This window comes from Pseudorca crassidens, chromosome 4 (assembly GCF_039906515.1).
Source record: "Pseudorca crassidens isolate mPseCra1 chromosome 4, mPseCra1.hap1, whole genome shotgun sequence".
Lineage (NCBI taxonomy): Eukaryota > Metazoa > Chordata > Mammalia > Artiodactyla > Delphinidae > Pseudorca > Pseudorca crassidens.
The window spans coordinates 135,314,196-135,336,522 of NC_090299.1; the positions used below are offsets into that span (position 1 = coordinate 135,314,196).

Consider the following 22,327-nt stretch of genomic DNA (forward strand, 5'->3'; position numbering starts at 1 on the left):
ATGTGCTTCTGTGTTCCATCTGTTGTGACATGTCATTTAGCCTCTGGAATATCCATTGTTCACTCATGAAAGAATGAGAGTGAAAAAGGAAAATGCAGTTTTAGACTTATTATGAAAATCATGTTGACCTTGTATTTTCTCTGGCAGGGTCTTGGTAACCCCTGGGCGGGGCGGGGGGGTGTCCTTGGACTGCACTTTGAGAACCACTGTGCCAAAGGGTTGTGATATGATTGGGTCTGTGATGGACAAGGTCATTCCACGTACACAGAGGTTAGATGACTTTGAGGATGAGCTCACTTCTTGTGGCATCTGCCCCAGCCTTGATTTGGAGAAGGGGCAAGCCTTCCACACTTTATCTCCCAGGGGACTTAGTGGGGAGCCCTTGGCGAGAAGCAAGGCCAAAAGACCTTTTGGTCTTGGCAGCAAAAGGGAAGAGGCCTAGGGGACTATCTTGCTGGTGATAGAAAGCAGAGTGGCCCCAGCCCCTGGAGCCAGGTCAGGATCATGAAGTCAAAAATCCAGATTACTTGTGCTCTGACACCACACCAGGCTTCTGGGGGTGAGAGAGCCTTGGAAACTGCACGTAGAGGGGGGGCAGGGCTGAGAACCTTGTCAGTAGCTGTGGTCATCAGAAAATGTTGTAAACCTCTTTTAGAGAGTGTATCACAGCTTTTAAAATTTCTTTTTCTTTAGTAAAAATTAAAAAAAAATTCCAGCCTGTCTTAATTGTGTTTGGAGGAACCTGTACAAAGATTGGAAAACCCTCATGATTTAACTTTATTTTCTTAATTAAAATAGGAATACATGCATATTGCCTAAAACTTTGGCAAATACAGAGAAGCAGAAAGGAAAAAACAAAAAAATCTTTCATAATTTCACCACCAGAGGTAAACACTGTTAACATTTTGAAGCATGTTATCTCCAGATTTTTTTTTTAACATCTTTATTGGAGTATAATTGCTTTACAATGGTGTGTTAGTTTCTGCTGTATAACAAAGTGAATCAGTTATACATATACATATACCCCATATCTCCTCCCTCTTGCATCTCCATTCCACCCTCCCTATCCCACCCCTCTAGGTGGACACAAAGCACCGAGCTGCTCTCCCTGTACTACGTGGCTGCTTCCCACTAGCTAGCTATTTTACATTTGGTAGTGTATATATGTCCATGCCACTCTCTCACTTCGTCCCAGCTTACCCTTCCCCCTCCCTGTGTCCTTAAGCCCATTCTCTACGTGTGCCTCTTTATTCCTGTTCTGCCCCTAAGTTCTTCAGAACCATTTTTTTTTTTAAGATTCCATATATATGTGTTAGCATACTGTATTTGTTTTTCTCTTTCTGACTTACTTCACTCTGTATGACAGACTCTAGGTCCACCCACCTCACTACAAATAACTCACTTTCGTTTCATTTTATGGCAGAGTAATATTTCATTGTGTATATGTGCCACATCTTCTTTATCCATTCATCTGTCGATGGACACTTAGGTTGCTTCCATGTCCTAGCTATTGTAAATAGAGCTGCAATGAAGAAAATATTTGCAAATGAAGCAACTGACAAAAGATTAGTCTCTAAAATTTACAAGAAGCTCATGCAGCTCAATATGAAAAAAACAAACAACCCAATCCAAAAATGGGCAGAAGACGTAAATAGACATTTCTCCAAAGAAGATATACAGACTGCCAACAAACACATGAAAGGATGCTCAACATCACTAATGTGATGCAAATCAAAACTACAATGAGGTATCACCTCACACTGGTCAGAATGGCCATCATCAAAAAATCTACAAACAGTAAATGCTGGAGAGGTTGTGGAGAAAAGGGAACCCTCTTGCACCATATCTCCAGATTTTATTTAACCTTATTTAGAGCAGTGGTATCATTCTATACATATTGCTTTGTAATAATCTGTTTTTTCCCTTATCAATATATCATAAAATAAAGCATCTTTCTCCTTTAAATAATATATCCAGGAAAGGCTCTTTTTGTCTGCTCTTAAGGAAGAGCTTTGAGAATGTGTATAAGCACGTGTGTGTGTGCACGCCTGTGTACATTGTGGGAGGGACTGCATCAGCACCATAATGGCTTCAGTAAGAACTGTAAGGAAATCTGCAGGAAAAATGGAAGAACAAATCTTGGGGAAACAGAGCTGGGATCACTTGATTAGCCACCTTTTACACCTTAGAAGATCATCTTTCTAGAATGTTCTTTGCTCAAACCTTAGAAAACTCTTTTATCATGGTGAAATAATCATGAGTAAACTTTAAAGAGGAAATTAATTGGGAAAAAGTTCAAAAGAAAGTTGGTAGGGGGTGATTGAGCACATATATATGTTGTGCAAGAGCCAGGCGGTTTGGAAGTGGTATGCAAGTTCCTTGTAACTGCGGTTGGGTAGTTCCATTGTTGCGTCAGGAACAAACCTGGAAGCGATGCCCAGGGTCACTCCCACTTTGCCGCTCCTGCTGCCAGAGTGGAGCATTTAAATCACCAATTCCTTGACGTTGTGTGGTCGCCCCTGAAGGGGAAAGTTAATGGGACTGTTCACTGGTTTCAGGGTCAGAAATGGCCTCCCAATTGTTAAACTCAAACCACCCTTTTAAGCTTTAAATATTTACATTGTTCTCTTGGGATATTTGTCCAGTTGCCATATTTGAAACATTCTTGTGTATACTTCATCTTCTTTTGCTTTTATACTTGTTTTGCTTTTATATCATTTTGTTTAGGTTACTACTATGAACAGGTTTTGCAATTGGTTTTAAAAATTACTGTGAAGACAAGTGAGGGGTTCATTCATTCATGTACTAATTTGTTCATTCAACAAGTATTTACTAAGCCCTGCTGTGTGCCAGGCATACAGTATTATATTGTTAGGATTAGCATTAGTAAATACTAATTTACTAATGATATGGATATGAGCTCAAGGATTCCAGAAGTTTCTTTCCCATCACATAATGATTTTGGATCTTCATCTTTTCCTCTTCCTAATACACTCTTAACAATCTGAGACCAGTTCCTGGCCTTGTAGTTGTATGGTTATATGATGGTAGCTTAGAAGGATGAAGCAACATATTGGCTTCTCTGCTTGAAATGCAGGAATACTGGGTTTAAAAAAGTTTGTGTGACTCAATTACTTGACAACCCAGAAAAACTGACAGGACTTGATATTTCATTCTCATTTTGATCGTCACTGAGTCTAAATGCATCAGGAGAGCTCTCTCTCCCTGCCTTGAGAGCTCAGCCATACCTGTAGCCGTGGCCTTATTAGGAAGGTGAGCTGCTCAGCTTCCACAGAATCACAGGCCGTGCAAAACAGAATCTGAAACCACCTCTGGGGTGACCTTTGAGTGGGATGATATTTCATTTGTGGCATAGTGTGAAGGCCTAGGCTTAATGGGTACGGGATCATATGGTCTTATTGCTTTGTATTATTTAGTGGATGCCATTTGACTAGACAGCCAAGTAGAGAAGACAGCCCATGTGTTGGGAAAAGGAAGAAGGGTGGAGAAGCTTATCTTTTTGTTTTCACACAGGTTCTGGACGTAACATTCCTTTGCTAGCTTTAAAAATGTCTTTTAGGACTTCCCTGGTGGCGCAGTGGTTGAGAGTCCACCTGCCGATGCAGGGGACCACGGGTTCGTGCCCCGGTCCGGGAAGATCCCACATGCCGCGGAGCGGCTGGGCCTGTGAGCCATGGCCGCTGAGCCTGCGCGTCCGGAACCTGTGCTCCGCAACGGGAGAGGGCCCAACAGTAAGAGGCCCATGTACCGCAAAAAAAAAAAAAAAAAAAGTCTTTTAAATAATTACTTTATATATCGGTTAGGACTCTTTCATTTGTCAGTAAAAGAAGCTTACGTGAAATTAGCTTAAGTCAAAAAGGAAATTCATTGACTCAGGTAACTGAAGATTCAAGGGCAGAAGCAGCTTTAGGCACAGATGTATCCAGGGGATTAGTGATGGTATTGGATACCTGCCTTTCTCTGCTTATTAGTTCACCTTCTTTCACATAGTGGAAAAGTGGCCTAAGGAGCCCACAGACTTGTAGCAATCCTAGTGGAAGATTTCTTCAAATAGCTCCACCAGAGAATGGACAAGTGTGGGTCCTATGTTCCCTGGTCAGCCCCGACTAAATCACATAGAGGGAGGCTCCCATCGCAGGCAGGTGGTCTGTTACTGGATGATGAGGAAGGAGTCTGAGGCAGGCAAAAATGATAAGCATTCACTGGCCTTAATTATTTCTTATGTTTTGGGCTTTTCTCGCTCTGTCTTATTTTCTGGCTCCCTTTCCTGCTTTTGCACAAATTATATGTGTATTCCCAAAGTTTCTCTCCTCTTTCTGTACTCTCTCTCCTGATGATCTCCTCCACTCCCACTTAACTGCTATCTCCTTACGGAAGACAGCCACATCCTTCTCTCCGGCCTCTAGCTGTCTCAGAGAAAGCTCACTCATCATTTCCATCCGGTGTCCCACAGGCACCACTGCAACTTTAAATGTCTAAGATGAAACTTGCCACCATCCTCCGAAATGCCTTTCTTTTCCTAGATTCTCTAATCACACCAGTAGCAATATCCTCTTTCTACTTTCCCGGAATTCTAACCTCAAAGTCGTTTTTGACTATTTCCTCTGCATATTATTTCTGCTTTGTATGAACTCTCATAGTTCTTTATAATTACTTTATCACTTTCTCTCTGGTTTTATAGATACTGGTGTATCTGATTTCTTTCTGCTGAAATTATTTTGGTTTCTTGATGGAAGGTATGACGACTTATTTTTCTCTGTACTATTTCTTTCTCTGTTGTCACCCTCCACCTTCCACTCCTTCCATCAGTGTCATACACAGAATTTTATGATGCAGTAAATACTTGTTGATTGAAGGAAAGAATTTATGTGATGCGTAGTATAATTACATGATTATTATACTTGGTATTGTTAAAGAAAACCAGAGTCTGACAGTAAGGTAATAAAAACAGATTTTATTCAAGAACTATTGCAGTAGGGGAAAAGGGACCTCAGTATAGAACTGGGCTCAGTTCTGAATACATCATGGACAAGTGGGGAACAGAGTGGGGGTCAGTGGATGGGAAGTTACTAAGAGGAAACATCAGGGGTAGGGAGGGAGTTTGGTTAAATAGACCTAACAGGATTCCTGCTGAAGCCAGGGTAATCAGATATCAGGGTGAGGAATGAAGAACTTGACCAGACATTGAGGATATTAAGATAATATCAAATATTAAGACTAGGGGATTCTCTCTAAACAGACTTGGCAGGATTCTTGCTAAAACTGGGCAGTGCCAGCCCTACAAGGATGGATGCAAGGCCGAAGCCTAGAGGACTTAGAAGAACCTGACTAAAGTTTAGTCAAGTAGAGAGCCTGTGTAATTATCTACACTGTGTAATCTCAAATCTTGCCTAGCTCCTTGGCATTTATTATAAGCAGATTTCCACTGTATAAAATGTTGAGGGAGGAATTTGCCCTAATCATTCAACCTTCCCCCGTCCTCACTGTTCAGGCCCTGGGCGCTCATCCTGTTTGTCTCTGCTCTGGGAAGCACTGCCCTTTCTTAGACAACTGCTTTCTTTGTGTCAGGTTCAACTCTGTTAAATCAAAGCATAATAAAAATCAATATTGTTTAAAGCCAAATAGGGTGCAGTATAAAACTATTTGCATTCCACTTGCTGGTAGATAGCTATTTAATGAAACTAATTAATTAATTAATTTTCACTCATAACTTCACTCCTTTATTTTTATTTATTTTTTAAATTAAAATATAGTTGACGTACAATATTATGTTAGTTTTAGGTGTCCTATGTAGTGATTTGACATTTGTAGACATTTGTAGACATTATAAAATGATCACCTTGATAAGTAGTAACTATCACAACCACACAAAGTTATTACAATATTATTGACCATCTTCCTTATGTTGTATATTACAACCCCATGGCTAATTTATTTCATAACTGGAAGTTTGTACCTCTTAATCCCCTACACCTAATTCACGCCCCCCCAGCCCCCTTTCTGGCAACCTCTGTTTGTTTTCTGAAGGTAGATCGCTAATTTAAATAAGGCAGGCCTGTCGTTAATTCAGTTTTGTCACACTGTTAGTAGTCCATCCTCATTCTAAAATCATAAAGCAAGGCCTAGAGTTTTGTCATCTCTGTACCTTTTTGTTCTTTCTGAACAGATCATCGAGACTCTCAGCTATCTTTCAATATTGAGTATATATTCCTTGATTGCATTGTTTTGTTTTTTTTTTCCTAACTGTATGTAGGACAGTGTCTTTAATGATGTACAATGGGCAGTCTGGGCATCCTTAAGGATAGTGACTTTAAAACTCTTGACTGCCACTTATAGTAAAAAATGAACTTTATATTGTGGTCCAGTATACATGTGCATGGTATGTATAAAGTGTAACTGAAGCAAAAGTTTGAATAAGCAATACTTACTCCTGTTATGTGTGATACACTCTGTAGTTGCTATTATATTGTTTTTTACTTACTGATAAAATGCTCTCTGTGATGTTGTAAGTGGATTTTCTGATCCACTAATGGGTCACAATTAGAGTCTAAAAGGAACTGCTTAACAGTCATCAAGTTTTAGGAAGTCTTAGATTGTTCATTCTGAGAAGACTTTTGCAAATTATCTATGGGCAGCATCCGTTTTCCTCCTATTTTGGAGTTGGAGGAACTTCCTTGCAGGGAAACAGTGCTGCTTTGTATTTTCACTTCTACACCTATTTATTCCTGGAATCATGCAGTGGGGCAGTCGAGCCACATGGACTCTGTAATTTTATTTTATTTTTTTTGGCAGCGCTGCACAGCTTGCGGGAATATTAGTTCCCCAACCAGAGATTGAACCTGGGCCCTCAGCAGTGAAAGCACGGAGTCCTAACCACTGGACCACCAGGGAATTCCCTGGACTCTGTAATTTTTGAGCCTAGCATTTATGCTTCTGGGTGTCTTCACAGTAATGAATAAACTATACCCACTTTCTCTCCCTCCATTGGCTATCAAGCTATTTTCTCCCTCCATTGGTTCATTATCCCTTATTCTTGGTCTTAGGGAAGACTGTTAACAGAGCATTGAGTGTTGTCTCCTATTCTAGGGATGGCACACAGCTATCATTGTCACGAACCCAAAGGAGAGTTTAGGTTCAGTAAAGAACAGTTTTAGGCACATTCTTAGATGTTACAAAAATGGTGTGTACATGTGCATTTTCTTTAAGGCAATTGAAGTCTTACCTTTTGACAACTCCATACAATTTGATGTATTTGATGTTTTTCATCTTTCCTTCATAATCAGTAGTGATCTTTTACCAAATCTTACATTTTTCATTTGATTGTTTCTGTTGTGAGGGGAATTACAGCACTTTATGATGAAACAGTTAACAACAACTTTTGAGTTCTTGGTATGGTTCATAGTGTATCAGTGACTTTGGGCTGCCATAACAAAATACTGTAGCCTGGGTGGCTCAAACAAGAGAAATTTATTTTCTCACAGACTGGAGACTGCAAGTCCAAGATCAAGGTGCCAGAAGGGTTGGTGTCTGGTAAGAGCTCTCTCCTTGGATTGCAGATGGCTGCTTAAGACAAGGTGTCTCTTCTTATGAAGCCACTAATCCAGTTGGAGCAGGGCCTCACCCTCATGACTTTATCTGACCCTAATTACTTTCCAAAGGCCCCATAACCAAATATCATCACATTGGGGGTTAGAGCTTCAATATATACATTTGCGGAGGACACAATCCAGCCTAGAGTACAAAGCTAAGGTCTTAGTGGGGTTTAAATATTGGCTGAAGTATGCAAAGAAACGTTCTTTGCAGTTATTAAAGATAGACGTTTTTCTTTGAGTGAATGGGTATTTTTCATACTCTATAATTCTTATAACATTTATTAGCAGTAGTAACACATTTAATTTCTTTTATAGTCTTCTTAATAATGCAAGTATATAGAAGAAAGTTTACAGTTAAAATATGCCCAAGAGTAAAACGGTACTTTTAAAATGTTATTTCTGCAGAGAACTTTTTTCTAATGCAGATTCTATTCCTTATTAACAGTTAAATGAACTTCTAAACAGCCTAGCACCATTATAATATAGAAATATTGTAATATAGAAAAGCTACCCGCCATCATTGAGAATAATAGATACTTTAGCAAGCAACAATTTGTTCTAAAGACAAATTGTCTCTCTCTCACTTCTATATTTTAAAACAACTTTTATGTATTGAGATTATTATTGCAGTCCAGGATGGATGAACTTCTTAAACATGAAGTTGTAAGGGAACCAGGTGTGTTTGTCTACAAGAAACGGTATACAGAGGTATTCCAATAGCCTCCACAAAATACCTATTCAAACTGAGGAAAAACAGAGATGGAAGATTGAGGACATAGAATTGTTTTAAAGCTCTTTGTGTGAATTGGTGTTGGTCCACTGATAATATATATTTTTTAACATTTTTATTGGAGTATAATTGCTTTACAATGGTGTGTTAGTTTCTGCTTTATAGCAAAGTGAATCAGCTATTCATATACATGCATCCTCATATCTCCTCCCTCTTGCATCTCCCTCCGACCCTCCCTATCTCACCCTTCTAGGTGGTCACAGAGCACGCAGCTGGTCTCCCTGTGCTATGCAGCTGCTTCCCACTAACTATTTTACATTTGGTAATGTATACATGTCTATGCCACTCTCTCACTTCGTCCCAGCTTACCGTTACTCCCGCTGTGTCCTCAAGGCCATTCTCTACGTCTGCATCTTTATTCCTGTCCTGCCACTAGGTTCTTCAGAACCATTTTTTTTTTAAGATTCCATATATATGCTTTAGCATACTGTATTTATTTTTCTCTTCCTGACTTACTTCACTCTGTATGACAGACTCTAGGTCCATCCACCTCACTACAAATAACTCAATTTCGTTTCTTTTTATGGCTGAGTAATATTCCATTGTATATATGTACCATATCTTCTTTATCCGTTCATCTGTTGATACATTTTTATAGTGACTTTTTGTAGAAGAGGTAGTGTTGGGCTTCCCTGTTGGCGCAGTGGTTAAGAATCCGCCTGCCAAGGCAGGGGACATGGGTTCCAGACCTGGTCTGGGAAGATCCCACGTGCTGCGGAGCAACTAAGCCTGTGCACCACAACTATTGAGCCTGTGCTCTAGAGCCTGTGAGCCACAACTACTGAAGCCCGCATGCCACAACTACTGAGCCCACACACCTAGAGCCCGTGCTCCGCAACAGGAGAAGCCACTGCAATGAGAAGCCTGCACACCGCAACAAAGAGTAGCCCCCACTCGCCGCAACTAGAGAAAGCCCATGCGCAGCAACAAAGACCCAACGCAGCCAAAAATAAATAAATTTAAAAAAAAAAGAGGTAGTGTTGTGTGTCTGGAGGAAGTAGTCCATGCCTCTTTACAGTATCTTTGCTTGCAGCCTTTTACTCTGTTGACACATATCTGGTTACTTTGTTTCTTCTATTTCAGTGTTTATCGGCGGAAGAGATCTTTTCCCTTCATGGATTTTCAAATGCTACACAGATCACCAGCTCAGACTTCTCTGTCATCTGTCCAGCAGTCTTACAGCAATTGAACTTTCACCCTTGCGATGATCGGCCCAAACACAAAACAAAACCAAGTCTTTCAGAGGGTATGTTGCAAGCTTTTTCTCCCATTTGTTTGAAAACTCTGTGAGCTAGTCTAAAATGAAATTAAGATGCTTCTTTTTCTGCTTTATTGCTCTTAATTAATCTACATAGAATCCCTTGGTAAAAAAATACTTATATTCTGGAAGTCTTTAGAATAAGTATAATTAGAACTCATTTAAGCTTCAGAAGTTATGCTCTTTTATTTATGGAGTCAAAATTTTACTTGGTACCAATGGAAAATTTTATACAATTCAGTCCTTGATTTTAAGCAATACATGTTTTATGTTGTGTATATGGGATGGCACATTCACTATTTGGGTCATAATTGATCAATTTCCATTATGTTGTACTTATATTATTTTAAAACCTGTCAATTTATCTGTCATTGTCAGTAAAGAGATAAGGAAACTAGTGTGGTTCTAGATTAAATCTTAAGGTACTGAGTTATTACTGCTTTAATTTTCATAAGTAAAAGAAATGCCAGTGACTCTTTTAAGTGCCTATAGTGGTGTTGCCATAGGTATTGTAAAGAAATTTTTAAATATAAGAAAGTAAGTGTATTCTTACTGTATAGTCCACATACTTAATTAAACAGGTAGAAGAGTTCTTTCACCAATGAGATAGATCAGTTGCTGAGGGGCAATTTCTTGGTATTCCCAAATTGTTACCTGCCCCACATGAGTATTTTAATTCTCATTTTTTTGGTTCCTTTATTTTCTGTGTATTAAGCATTCAGTAGTGAACAAGAAGAAAAATTCCCTGCCCTCTTAGGGCTTACAGTGTAGCGAAGAAAAGAAATAGGAAACATTTATACAAACAAGCAAATAAATTATATAATTTCAGAGTGATAAATGCTATGAAGAAAATAAAGTAGGTAAAGGATAGGAGATGGTGGGTGAGTGTGATTTTAGATGGGTCAAGGGAGGCCTCTCTGATGAGATTACATCTGAACAGAGTCCTGACTGAGGAGAGGGAGAGGGCCATGGCTAGGTCTTCTCTGGGGGACAGCATTCTTGGTCCAGGGAACAGCAGCATAAGCTTGGGGATGAGCTTGACATGTGTAAGGGACAGCGAGAAAGCGTGTGTGTCTGGAGCACAGTGAGCGGGAAGCAGAGTAGGAGATGGTAGCCAGGGGCCAGAAAGGGAGGGCTTGTAAGGTGTGGTAAACTGATTGAATTTTATTCTGAATGTGGTATGAAGACACTGTAGGGTCCTAAACAGGGGAGTGATGTGATTTTATTTGGATTTGTAAAAGATTATTCTACCTGCAGTTTGAAGAATAAATTGTGAAGGGGCAAGAGTAGAAGCAAGGAGATGGGTCCGGGGACTACGGCCAGGGGTGGTGCTCAGCTTGACGGGGGCTTGGTCTAAGGTGGGAGTGGAGGAGTAAGGAGATCTGGTCAGATTCAGGATGGATTTTGGAGACTGTGCTAATGTGGTTCGCCTCTGCACTGGATGTGTGGGAGGGAAAGATGAATCCAAGTTTAAGCCAGAGAAACTGCATAGATGGTTGCACCATATCCTGGGATGGACAAGACTGGGGAAGGAGCACTTTGCTGTGGAGGAAGCGAGTGGTGAGGACCAAGAGTATAATCTTTGATGTGGTTAGTCCGAGATGTCGATGTAGACCCACAAGGGGACGTGTCCAGTAGGCAGCGGCACATGCATACTTGGATTTCAGAGAATAGTCGAGGCTGGGGATTTGTCATCTCAGAGATGGCGTTTGGAGCCACTGGTCTGAGTGAGCACATCTAACGTGAATATAGATGGAGAATATAAAGAGAGGAAAGATGAAGAAGAAAAGGGAAGCCTAAACAAAGGGAGTGCCTGTTTTATTGGGCTGGCTGAAAAGTTTGTTCTGTAACATGAAAAACCTGCACGAACTTTTTGGCCAGCCCGATACTAACTTTTGGATTCCTTTGTGTATATATGAGCATTTTAATCTCACTATATATGAACAAAAGGGGTAACAACAAAGACAAAAATAACGATAACAGCCAACTTTTATGTAGTCCTTTCTATAACCGATACTTTTCCAAGTTCTTTCATATGTTAACTCAATTAATCTTTGCACAACTGTATGATGGAACAACTATTCCCATTTTACAGCCAAGTACACTGAGGTGCAGAGAGTTCAAAGTCATTTGCTCAAGATTTATACAGCTTGTATGTGGTAGAGCCAGGTTCAAACCCAGGCTGTCTCAGCTTCAGAACCCATGTTCTCTTTTGTATTCTATATTTACATATACAAAGAATAGAAATTACCAACCATAACTTATCAATATAATTAGAGATTTTGTGAGTAACAATAATTTCAGAGCTCATTGTTCAAACAAATATTTTTTCTAGATATTTGCTATTTTAAATGATATTTTAAACAATGAAATGCCCTGGATTCTTTATATAATAGTTCACTTAATATAGAGTCAGTTTTGAGCTCATTCAAGGGAATGGAAAACCAAAATAAAAGCAAGCCAAACTCTGATATTTCAATGGGCAGATAAAAGAATCTCACTTACCTGAGACCTTACAGTTTGTGATTTTGAAATTGCCTCTCAGGTACTTTATAAACTCATATTGATGAGTGCAATAAACTGATGGTAAATTAAATTCTCTAGGAGATTAATTACATTTTAGCAATAAGTTAATGGTCCAAAGTTGCCTCATTTTTTTTTTTAAGATCACAGAATACCATTCAGTTCAAATAACAGATAAGAGTAATAGTATCTTATCCTTAATAGTATCCCTGAAAATCACACTGTCCAACTCTGTAATACAGTTGATGACATAAGTCTATGTTCCAGAGAGGTTAAATGGCTTCCTCTAGGTACATACCTGAGGGGGGATGAGAGCCCAGGGCTCCTGACTCCTGGTTTGCTGATCTTTCATTGTATAACAGTGAGACAAATGAACTAAAATTTACATGATGTCTACTTACTAACTTAAAAAAAATATATAATGGCATTTATTGAAGAGTTACTATATTACAGGGTCTGAATTAACTGGTTTTATTTCAATTCTTCTAAAAACTCTATGAAATAGGAGAATTAAATTTGCTTAAACAGGTGAAGTTCTTAGAAGAATCTGAACACATTGTGGCCATTCAATAAATGTTCGCTATTGTTACTAATATTCCTTGAAAATGTATTAAAATTCTTCAGAGTTCACTAAGAAGCGGAGAGAAAGGATTTTCTCTGAAACAGATCATTAGAGGGAGTCCTTTGTGTATATGGAGAGGTCCAAGGAGTATTCTTATACTAATTCATTCTTTGGTGCTCAGATTGAGTGGATGAATGAACCTTTTTTTCCTGAATAATGTGCTAACAATGCAAGAAGGAGCATGATGGTTCCCACTCCCACAGTTCCCCAAGTGGTTCTGATGTGCACAATAATAGTAAGGAAGGTTAGAAATGTTGGACAAGCAAATGAGTTGGTATTTTTTTGACAGAGTTCTGGACTGCACCTTGAAAATATGGCATTCATTCATTGATCAAGATATGTGTGCTATTTGCTGGGCAACATTCTAGGCTCTGAGGAAGAATAAAACATAGCCCCTGTCCTTGAAAATCTTATAATTTGTATCATGTAGACGAATATATAAGTGATAAAATGATGGTAGCACACAAGAAATGGTAAGTGGTCCAAATACCTTCAAAGAACTATGGGAAACTTGATGAGCAAGGGATTGCTGCCTGGAAAATCCAGAAAAGTTTCATGGAGGAGGTCTTTGCACTGGCTTGGAGAGCCGTGTGTAAGTTCATCAGGCAATGAAGATAGAAAAGGTGTTTTCAGATAAAGAACCACAGTGCAAAGGTAATTCTATATTTGGAAAACATTGTGTTTGCATAAAGGCCTCGTTGATAAGGGGGCAAGTAACATTGGACAGATTGTGTGGCAGTCCGTTGATGAAGGGCAGCTGCAAATAGGGGCACGAGATGATCAGAATTGTGTTTTAGGATAATAAGATTGGTGGCCATGTCAAGTAGGGGGGAGGAAGACCAGACAGAAAGCTGTCAGTGCACCAGATGAGAAGTGGGAGGTGATGGGATGGAGAACGTGGAGTGAGATATCTCAAGCAAAATTCATAGAGTTTGGTCAGTAATTGTCTTTGGAATTGACTGTGGAGAGTGAGACATTGAGATCCTGATGTTTCTGCTATTTACGGAGACAGTGGACAAGGGTAGTGAAATAGGATTTCTCAGGGGAAGCTGATGAGTTTAATATGCATAGTGGCTTTGCCTCTGTTTGGTACTCAAAAAGTTCTTTGCATTTCGATTTTAATTTCCAACTTGTATATATCTTGTCTACCTAATTAGATTATAAATATTTGTTGAATGAATGAACACATGTAGGCTAGCGATGGGATAGAAGACTTTGTTTTAAGGGCAACTACACATAGATTATACCATGGAGGAAGAGGTGGGGTTGAGAACTTCTTCGAAGTGGAAATGCTAAGGGGAGTGGGTAGTATTGCTTTAGGTGATAAGGAAAGAAATGGGAATGAGGTGGACCTTTGTGAGTCCCGTGAGATGACTCTGGGGCATGGTTAGGGGCCTGGAACTGATAGGAAAGTATCTGCAGAAGATAAAGGCTTGGTCGGTGCTGCGATGGTTCTTGTGGTAACATTGTAATGTGTATTATCTGTCCTTTTCATGTGGTGCTCAGCACAAGCTACCTTGTTTTGCTTTGTGTATGTGTGTGCCCTCTAGCGTCCCCAAGCCAAATGTCCAAGCTCCTTGTTGGCAGGAAGCACGGTTTGGTCTACAACCTAGGCTCCATAAATGTTTGCTAAGATGGCTTATTTGTAGTTAGAATCACAAGAATAATGGTGAGCAATCCTGTATTCACGAAGCACAATATAAGATGTTCACAGTTTTGTTGAGTCTCTTGAGCTTTTTAAAAATTAGATTACCTCTAAGGGGTAATGAAACATATTGCTAATGAATGTGGGCCCTGGAGCCAGACTGGGTTCAAAATCTTGCATTCTAGCCACATGACTTGGGCAGCTGATTTGAACTCCACGTACCTTGGTTTCCTCAACTGCATGAAGGAGGTAGTAGTAGTACTTGCTTCGCAGGGTTTTGTGAAGATCAAATGAATTAATACAGGTTAGTCACTTAGCATGGTGCCCGGCACATGGCAAACCCTCTCCAAGCATTTGGTGTTACTACGTACTCCACTGACAGTGTCAATGAGGAAAGTGCCCCGACATTTAAAAATGTTTTGTGGGCATTTTAAAGAAGTGACAATGCAGAGGCAGCTTTCTAATCTTTCACACTGTCCTTAGTGCACAGTCAGTGGGGCTGCAGGCAAAGCCAACGTCACAAAGTTCTGGGGGCAGTTTGTATCTCAGCCTGCACTGCCACCTGCCCCTGTACGGTTCACAGTCTGTTTCACTCGCATTCCCATGTTTTTGTTTTGTTTTGTTTTGTTTTTGCGGTACGCGGGCCTCTCACTGCTGTGGCCTCTCCCGTTGCGGAGCACAGGCTCCGGACGCGCAGGCTCAGCGGCCATGGCTCACGGGCCCAGCCGCTCCGCGGCATGTGGGATCTTCCCAGACCGGAGCACGAACCTGTGTCCCCTGCATCGGCAGGTGGACTCTCAACCACTGCGCCACCAGGGAAGCCCTCCCATGTTGTTTTTAAACCATCCCCTCTAGGATAACCGGGGAGATATTGACCTTAGGATGCCATCCCTTCATTTCATTTTAAGGAACATTTATTAAGCACCACTAGGGGGCCAGGCCCTAGGATGGAGACATGAAGAATGCTCCACGACCCTTTTCCCCACTGTCTCCACCCTATGGGATATTGTTGCCTTTGTCCGAGCCTGGTAGGGTGAGTTGTGCAACGTATCCACTCTCTGCTGCTGCCATATGCTCCCTTCTTGAGTGCTCACTGCACTGGGGCTCCCTGGAGGCCCAGGCAGGGGGCTGAGGTGCTGTCTTCCCCGAGGAGGTGCTGTCCACAGGGCCTGCAGACAAATGATTATGACGAGCTCAGTGTCAGCAACTATGGTCATCTTGAAGCTAACAACCCCACCCATCTGCTTGCCCTCGTCACCCCGTACCTTCTCCCCGAAACCCACACTGCCTCTGTTAGTCCCCTGAAAGGCCTAGTTTGAAACTGGGCTTTGAGCCACAGATGCAGCTAGGTAGCTCGGAGCCTGTGGGCCTCGGGTGATCACTCTGCTAGATGTTCTTCAAATTCCCTGCAAGCTATAAAAGTCTGTAATCCCATAATGATGACTTAGGACTGAGGAAAGCATAGGCAGTGTTACTATTAATATTTATATTCTCAGTAATTTTCTATATAATTTTCAGTGAGAAGGTTTCGTTGTTTTAAAGAGGATACCTGTTTCAAGCTTTGAAAGGTGAAATGTGTTTCAGACTTAATGTACAGTAAGATGTCATTTGGCTCCTATGCTCTAATTAACTTCTACTCTTTTCCCTCTGATCCACAGTTTGGGGATATGGCTTCCTGTCAGTGACAGTTATTAATCTGGCATCTCTCCTCGGACTGATTTTGACTCCGTTGATAAAGAAATCTTACTTCCCTAAGATTTTGACCTATTTTGTGGGGCTGGCTATTGGGACTCTATTTTCAAATGCAATTTTCCAACTTATACCAGAGGTAAGGAGGTTGGCTGTTCGTTTCTGTGAATAATTGGTTCTTTGAATTGTTTCAGCACTTTGTACATTTTAAGCCTCCATAATTCTTGCAGCATTTTATGGTCTGGTTTATAGTGTTTTGGATAAGAGAAAGCTGAATCACAGCAAATGAAAAAACTTGTCCCAAGCTGCAGGGGAAGTCAACGTCAGAGAGAAAATTAATATTCTGGGAGGCCAGGCACCAGGACGTGCTCAGACAGCTCTGGGACACCTCGGAAGGCCTTACGACTCTATTCTGTCTCACATTTGGCAAATTTAATTTTTCTACACTCTTTTTATTATTTACTTATTTATTTCTGAAGTGTACGCAGTGTCAAATTTACTAAGATATACAACAGAATTCCTCCATGGATCAGTTCGGTGCTTTGTGACCACCTAGAGGGGTGGGATAGGGAGGGTGGGAAGGCAACGCAAGAGGGAGGGGATATGGGGATATATGTATATGTATAGCTGATTCACTTTGTGATAAAGCAGAAACTAACCATTGTAAAGCAATTATTCTCCAATAAAGATGTTAAAAAAAAATTCCTCCATGTATTTACTACAGCTAAAGAAGACTAGAGGGTAAATTAGAACATGGTTGACAAACCTTTTCATTCTTTTTGATTGTGGATAAAAATCAATCGAGGGCCGATAAATAAACAGCAGCTTATTTTTTCCTTTGGTAAAACGTATTATTGATCTGCCATTGACTACAGTGTGCTATTCAGTTTGTCAGCACATGATATATATGTTTTATTTCAAATCTATAATGTGGCCATATAAGGAAGAGAGATGGAGTGAGGAGAATAAGTGAGAGGAAAAGAGACAGGAAGGAGAAAGAGACATTAACAGGAGGGAGTCACAAAGGGCAACTAGAGAAACACATATACACGTGGACAGTATCTCCCCACTCATGCACACACAAAGATGGAGGGGCAAGCTCGGAACAAAAGGAAAACATACAGTATCACCTTCAGCTCATAAGTTTTAGAAAATTATAACTAAAGCTCCTTTTAGTTTTCGCAGCTATATATGAAAGTGGGGATGTAACTTCTTAAAGTCATAGTTTTTTTATTATTATTATATCTAGAAAGGACCTAGGAGAACGTCTACTTCAAAGCCTCAATTGTAGAGATGAAAAAATTAAAATCCAAGGGGATTAAATGACTTGATTACAGCCTTATAATCAGCTAGTAACAAAGCTAGGATGACAAAACAGATTTTCTGATTTTAAAAATTATATGTAATATATTTGATATAGTATTATATATATTAACTCACCTGATTTGTGGTGAGTCAAATTAAATTAAACAAACTGACATGGTATGTGGACTGAGGATTGTACATTTATGATTTTGATGTTTCCTGTTTTATTGAAAATGTAATAATACATTAAAATGTCTATTAGGAAAATAAGAAACTTCTTCAACAGCACTTATAGAGGTTCTTTTGCCTTTCTGTGATAATTAGGGAATTATGGATATGAGCAGAGAATTATGTAAACACTAGAGAATCTATCTTTTTAATAATACCCCCAATTTACATAGCTATTTCTTTTTTAAAATATTTTTTAAAAATTTATTTACTTTTTATTTTTGGCTGTGTTGGGTCTTGGCTGCTGTGCATGGGCTTTCTCTAGTTGCAGCGAGCGGGGGCTACTCTTCATTGCAGTGCACGGGCTTCTCATTGCGGTGGCTTCTCTTGTTGCGGAGCGCGGTTTCTAGGTTGTGCGGGCTTCAGTAGTTGTGGCACGTGGTCTCAGTAGTTGTGGCTCGCGGGCTCTAGAGTACAGGCTCAGTAGTTGTGGTGCATGGGCTTAGTTGCTCCGCAGCATGTGGGATCTTCCCTGACCAGGGCTCAAACCCGTGTCCCCTGCATTGGCAGGCGGATTCTTAACCACTGAGCCACCAGGGAAGTCCTGATAGTTATTTCTTTTGTGGCAAAATTATTTCCCCTTTGCTATTTTATTTTATAACCACCGTGTTAGTTATATAGAGTAAGTATTTTTATGCCATTTTTGCACTGTGTAAATAGGTCCGGAGAAGTCACTGAAAAGAAGATGTGGCATGAGGTCTCCCCAGAGACAGATGTAGAACAAGAACCCAGGCATTTTCTATTCTAGACTGCTGTTCAGAGGGGACATTGACAATGTGTGGAATGGTATAAAGCTGTGGCTTTTCACATGTTATGCTCCCCTGCTATTTTACTTATTTTAAGTTTGTATTTCTTGTCTGCCTAGAACATCATGACTCTATAATTTCAAGCTCCAGCTCTTGTCCTGTGTCCTTTAAACAATGAATTATTTCATTCTCATCATTTGTGAGTGTGTGTGTATGTGTGTGTGTGAGTGCCTGGTACCTTATATCTTTTCTTCCTTATTCTGGGGCTCAGTCCTCGATTTATTTATCTCTTTAGGACTTACTAGGACCCTGTAAGTTCAAGGGGCTCTCTCTTGGGAAAACAGTAATCCAAGTGACCTACCATATTTGCTTTAAAAAGTTGACTCTGGAAATTATGGGCAAATATATTACTTTTAGAAAAAGTGGATAATCAATGTCTCATTTGTCTTAATTACCCATGTCTAATATTATCTTATAAATATAGGAATCAGTGCTGCTTTTTTATTGATAAAAGTTTACTTTCTCAAGGCAAGTATCGCTGAAGGTGTTATAGCTAGGAAACTATAAGGTACTCTGGGGGCTTTATTTAATAGGACTTCCTCTGGTTATAAGACTTCAGTGCTATCTCTTACAGTTTGATTACTCAGATTTCAGAGTTTTTGTTTTATGATTTTGGCAGGTAAATCCCCAATATTAACTGGATGTGAAGGATGGACTTAGGACTGTGGTGAAAATTATTTACTGAATCAAATTAAATTACTTGGTCTTACCTGAATTGCCTTTTTTTTCTCCCTTAGGCATTTGGATTCAATCCCAAAATTGACAACTATGTTGAGAAGGCAGTTGCCGTGTTTGGTGGATTTTACATACTTTTCTTTTTTGAAAGAACGCTTAAGATGTTATTGAAGACGTATGGTCAGGTAAATGGACTTTATTTAAAATGTTTGATGTTTTACCCACTAAAGCTACTTTATATAGGCAAATAAAGGCAGGAATTTTATTCTTACAATCATGTGAACAGTTCAGTTATTAGACTTGTGAATGTGAGGAGAGAAAGAAAAAGATCAATATATTGATAAGTATAAGAGGAACACTTGATTCTTATTGTAGAATTTGGAGTAAATACTAACAATTTAATGTCCAATAACAGATGCACATAATTTGTATTCCATTCATATCCATCAACATAAGAAGGTATATGCACCCTAACATGAAAAAACAAAAACAGGAGAATCTAATAAATGAAGATACATTTAAAGGAAGAGAAATTATATAAATCTAAAAAGATTGTACTACATACGGAATAGATATAAAATTTTTCTCTTATAAATAAAAACCATTACATTCTCTATTTTCTTACCTGTATGAGCCATCTTTGTTTCTTCTTATAACCTTTTCCTCCCTTATTTTTCTTGTAGGATGGTCATACCCACTTTGGAAATGATGACTTTGGTTCTTCTCAAGAAAAAACTCATCAACCTAAAACGTTACCTGCCATCAATGGTGTGACATGTTATGCAAATCCAGCTGTCACAGAGCCTAATGGACACATCCATTTTGATAACGTCAGTGTGGTATCCCTACAGGTATTGTAATTCTCTTTACTGCGTCCTTCACACTATGTGAAGACTGCTGTGCATGCAGCCAGTCAGTATTTTGCACATTTAATTGTATCAGACTTATTCCTGCATGTGTGGGATAAGTGGAATGTAAGTTTGTTTCTTTTTCCACTTTCCCTCTGTCAGTTTACTGCAAATATGTGAGTTTAGCAATAAATTGTAGGCTGCTGGGTTGGAGGCTTTAGTATTCTCTAAGATTGTTTAACTATGTAAGAGTTACTAAGATTTATACAATGATATGTTGCAAAATTAATTTAGAGCATTTCTCTTATTTTGCAATTCTTTCGAGATACAAAACCAAAGAATCCCTTTGGGTGATTTTGAAACTGAAAGAAGACTTGTAAGCTATTAAAATTGTGTTCATTAATTAATTGATTTAGAATTTTCATTCCCATTTTTAAATAATGTTAATAGGTATTATTTCTTGAGCAAGTATTATATGCCAGATAATAAGCCAGCACTTATTTTATCTCATTTACTTTTTTTTTTTTTTTTTTTTTGTGGTACGCGGGCCTCTCACTGTTGTGGCCTCTCCCGTTGCGGAGCACAGGCTCCGGACGTGCAGGCCCAGCGGCCATGGCTCACGGGCCCAGCCGCTCCGCGGCGTGTGGGATCTTCCCGGACCGGGGCACAAACCTGCGTCCCCTGCATCGGCAGGCGAACTCTCAACCACTGCGCCACCAGGGAAGCCCTCATTTACTTTTCATAACAACTATTAAAAGTAGGGATTCTTTTCTACATATTAGAACTACATATTAGAACTATTAGAACTAAAAGTAGGGATTATTTTCTATGTATTAGAATTATTTGGAAATCAAACCCAAATTATGTATGCAAAAATGAGAAGTTATTGGAAAGATAGTGGCTATCTAATGGGATAACCAAGCTATAGGAAGATCAACAACCCTGGAACCATTAGAATTATTAGGACTCCCACTCCCTTCTCCTCTCTGCATCTTAGAGTCATTCTCTATTTTCACTGTGGACGGGCTCCTTCATAAACGGGAAACATAGCCACTAGCAACTCCTGGGATTTATGTTTTATAATTTCGGCTACTAGAAGGAAACTGACCTGCCTCTTTAAGTCCTAAATCCAAAATTTCTGGCGAGTGTCTCCTTGGTCCAGCTTGAATTAGATGTCCACTTCTAGACTAATCTAAGTGCTTAGAGGGTTGGGCGCTTTGTATGGCCCCAAGGGAATATGGATGCGGTAGAAGAGTGGTCATTAAAAGGGAGACTGGGATGCTAGTGTCATGGGTGTCCACACACGTCTCATTTGACAGATTAAGAAAGTGGAGCTTTGGATGCCAAATAACCTCTCCAGGGTCTCTCAGCTCATAAATGACAGATCCAAAAGCTATAAAGTTAAATACAATATAAAAGATGATAATTAAAAATAAAATCAGAAGGAAGTCAGCTAAGAAACAAAAGCAGAGAAAAGATATTTGGAAGAGGTTATTAACGCAAATGATCTGAGTTTCCTTCTGGAAAGAAAATATGATTGGTCCTATACTTCTTCCCACCCGATTAAGGAAAATCTCAGGAGGGATTGAAAAGGCAGTTTTATGTGAGCACTAAGCTAAGAGAGGAAATTATTTCATGCAATATAATGAACGATGCTTTTAGGCAAGACTTTGCAAAGAATAAGTAAATGTTCAAATAGATAATTTCCTTTAATAATTACAGCTAACCTTTATTAAATGTTCAAGGACTATGCCTAGAACTTTAGATGAGTGATCTCATTTGATCCTCATAGTAGCCTAGGAGACAAGCACTCTTATAATTAGGAGATTGTGGCTTAGAGAGGTTAAATAAACCCAAGGACACACATCTCCTAATGACGAAGCTTCTATCAGGACTGAGGCCATCTGATGCGGAAGCTTGCACTTGCCTTGCTGGATTGCCTTCATTATGTCACTGCTCTGCTAGGATCAAGATGATAACATTAACTCTTAATAAATATTAAGTTTTGTAGAGGGAAGAAGATAATTTTGGCCCATGGTCAGTGCTTTCTGAGAACAAATAAAGTTGATCTGCTCAAAAGTTTGACTTTAGTTTTAAAGTTTTAGGACTCCTGGTTTCTGATTCACAGTGGCCAGAAGACATGTTTGCCGTAAACACAAACACCGTGGCAAAGATGGGGTCCTAGATGTGATCCTGTTTTACATAATTTAGAAATATCAATCAAATGGCCCTTCTTTCTCTGCTTCTGGTAGTAATGCTAATATACAGGCTTTCATTCATTTATTTAATAAGCATTTATTGAGTACTTGCTCACTGTCCTAGGCA

At 39.6% G+C, this 22,327-nt stretch overlaps 1 protein-coding gene across 1 annotated transcript in view; it reads left to right on the forward strand.

Annotated features, from left to right (window-relative positions):
- The window catches only part of SLC39A8 (solute carrier family 39 member 8), a 72,041-nt gene that overhangs the window by 15,853 nt on the left and 33,861 nt on the right, over nt 1-22,327 (forward strand). Inside the window, exons 3-6 of the mRNA XM_067736854.1 lie at nt 9,487-9,649; nt 16,110-16,279; nt 19,217-19,339; nt 19,838-20,005. Coding sequence (XP_067592955.1) covers nt 9,487-9,649; nt 16,110-16,279; nt 19,217-19,339; nt 19,838-20,005 — 624 coding nt within the window. The remainder of the gene's footprint in view (nt 1-9,486; nt 9,650-16,109; nt 16,280-19,216; nt 19,340-19,837; nt 20,006-22,327) is intronic.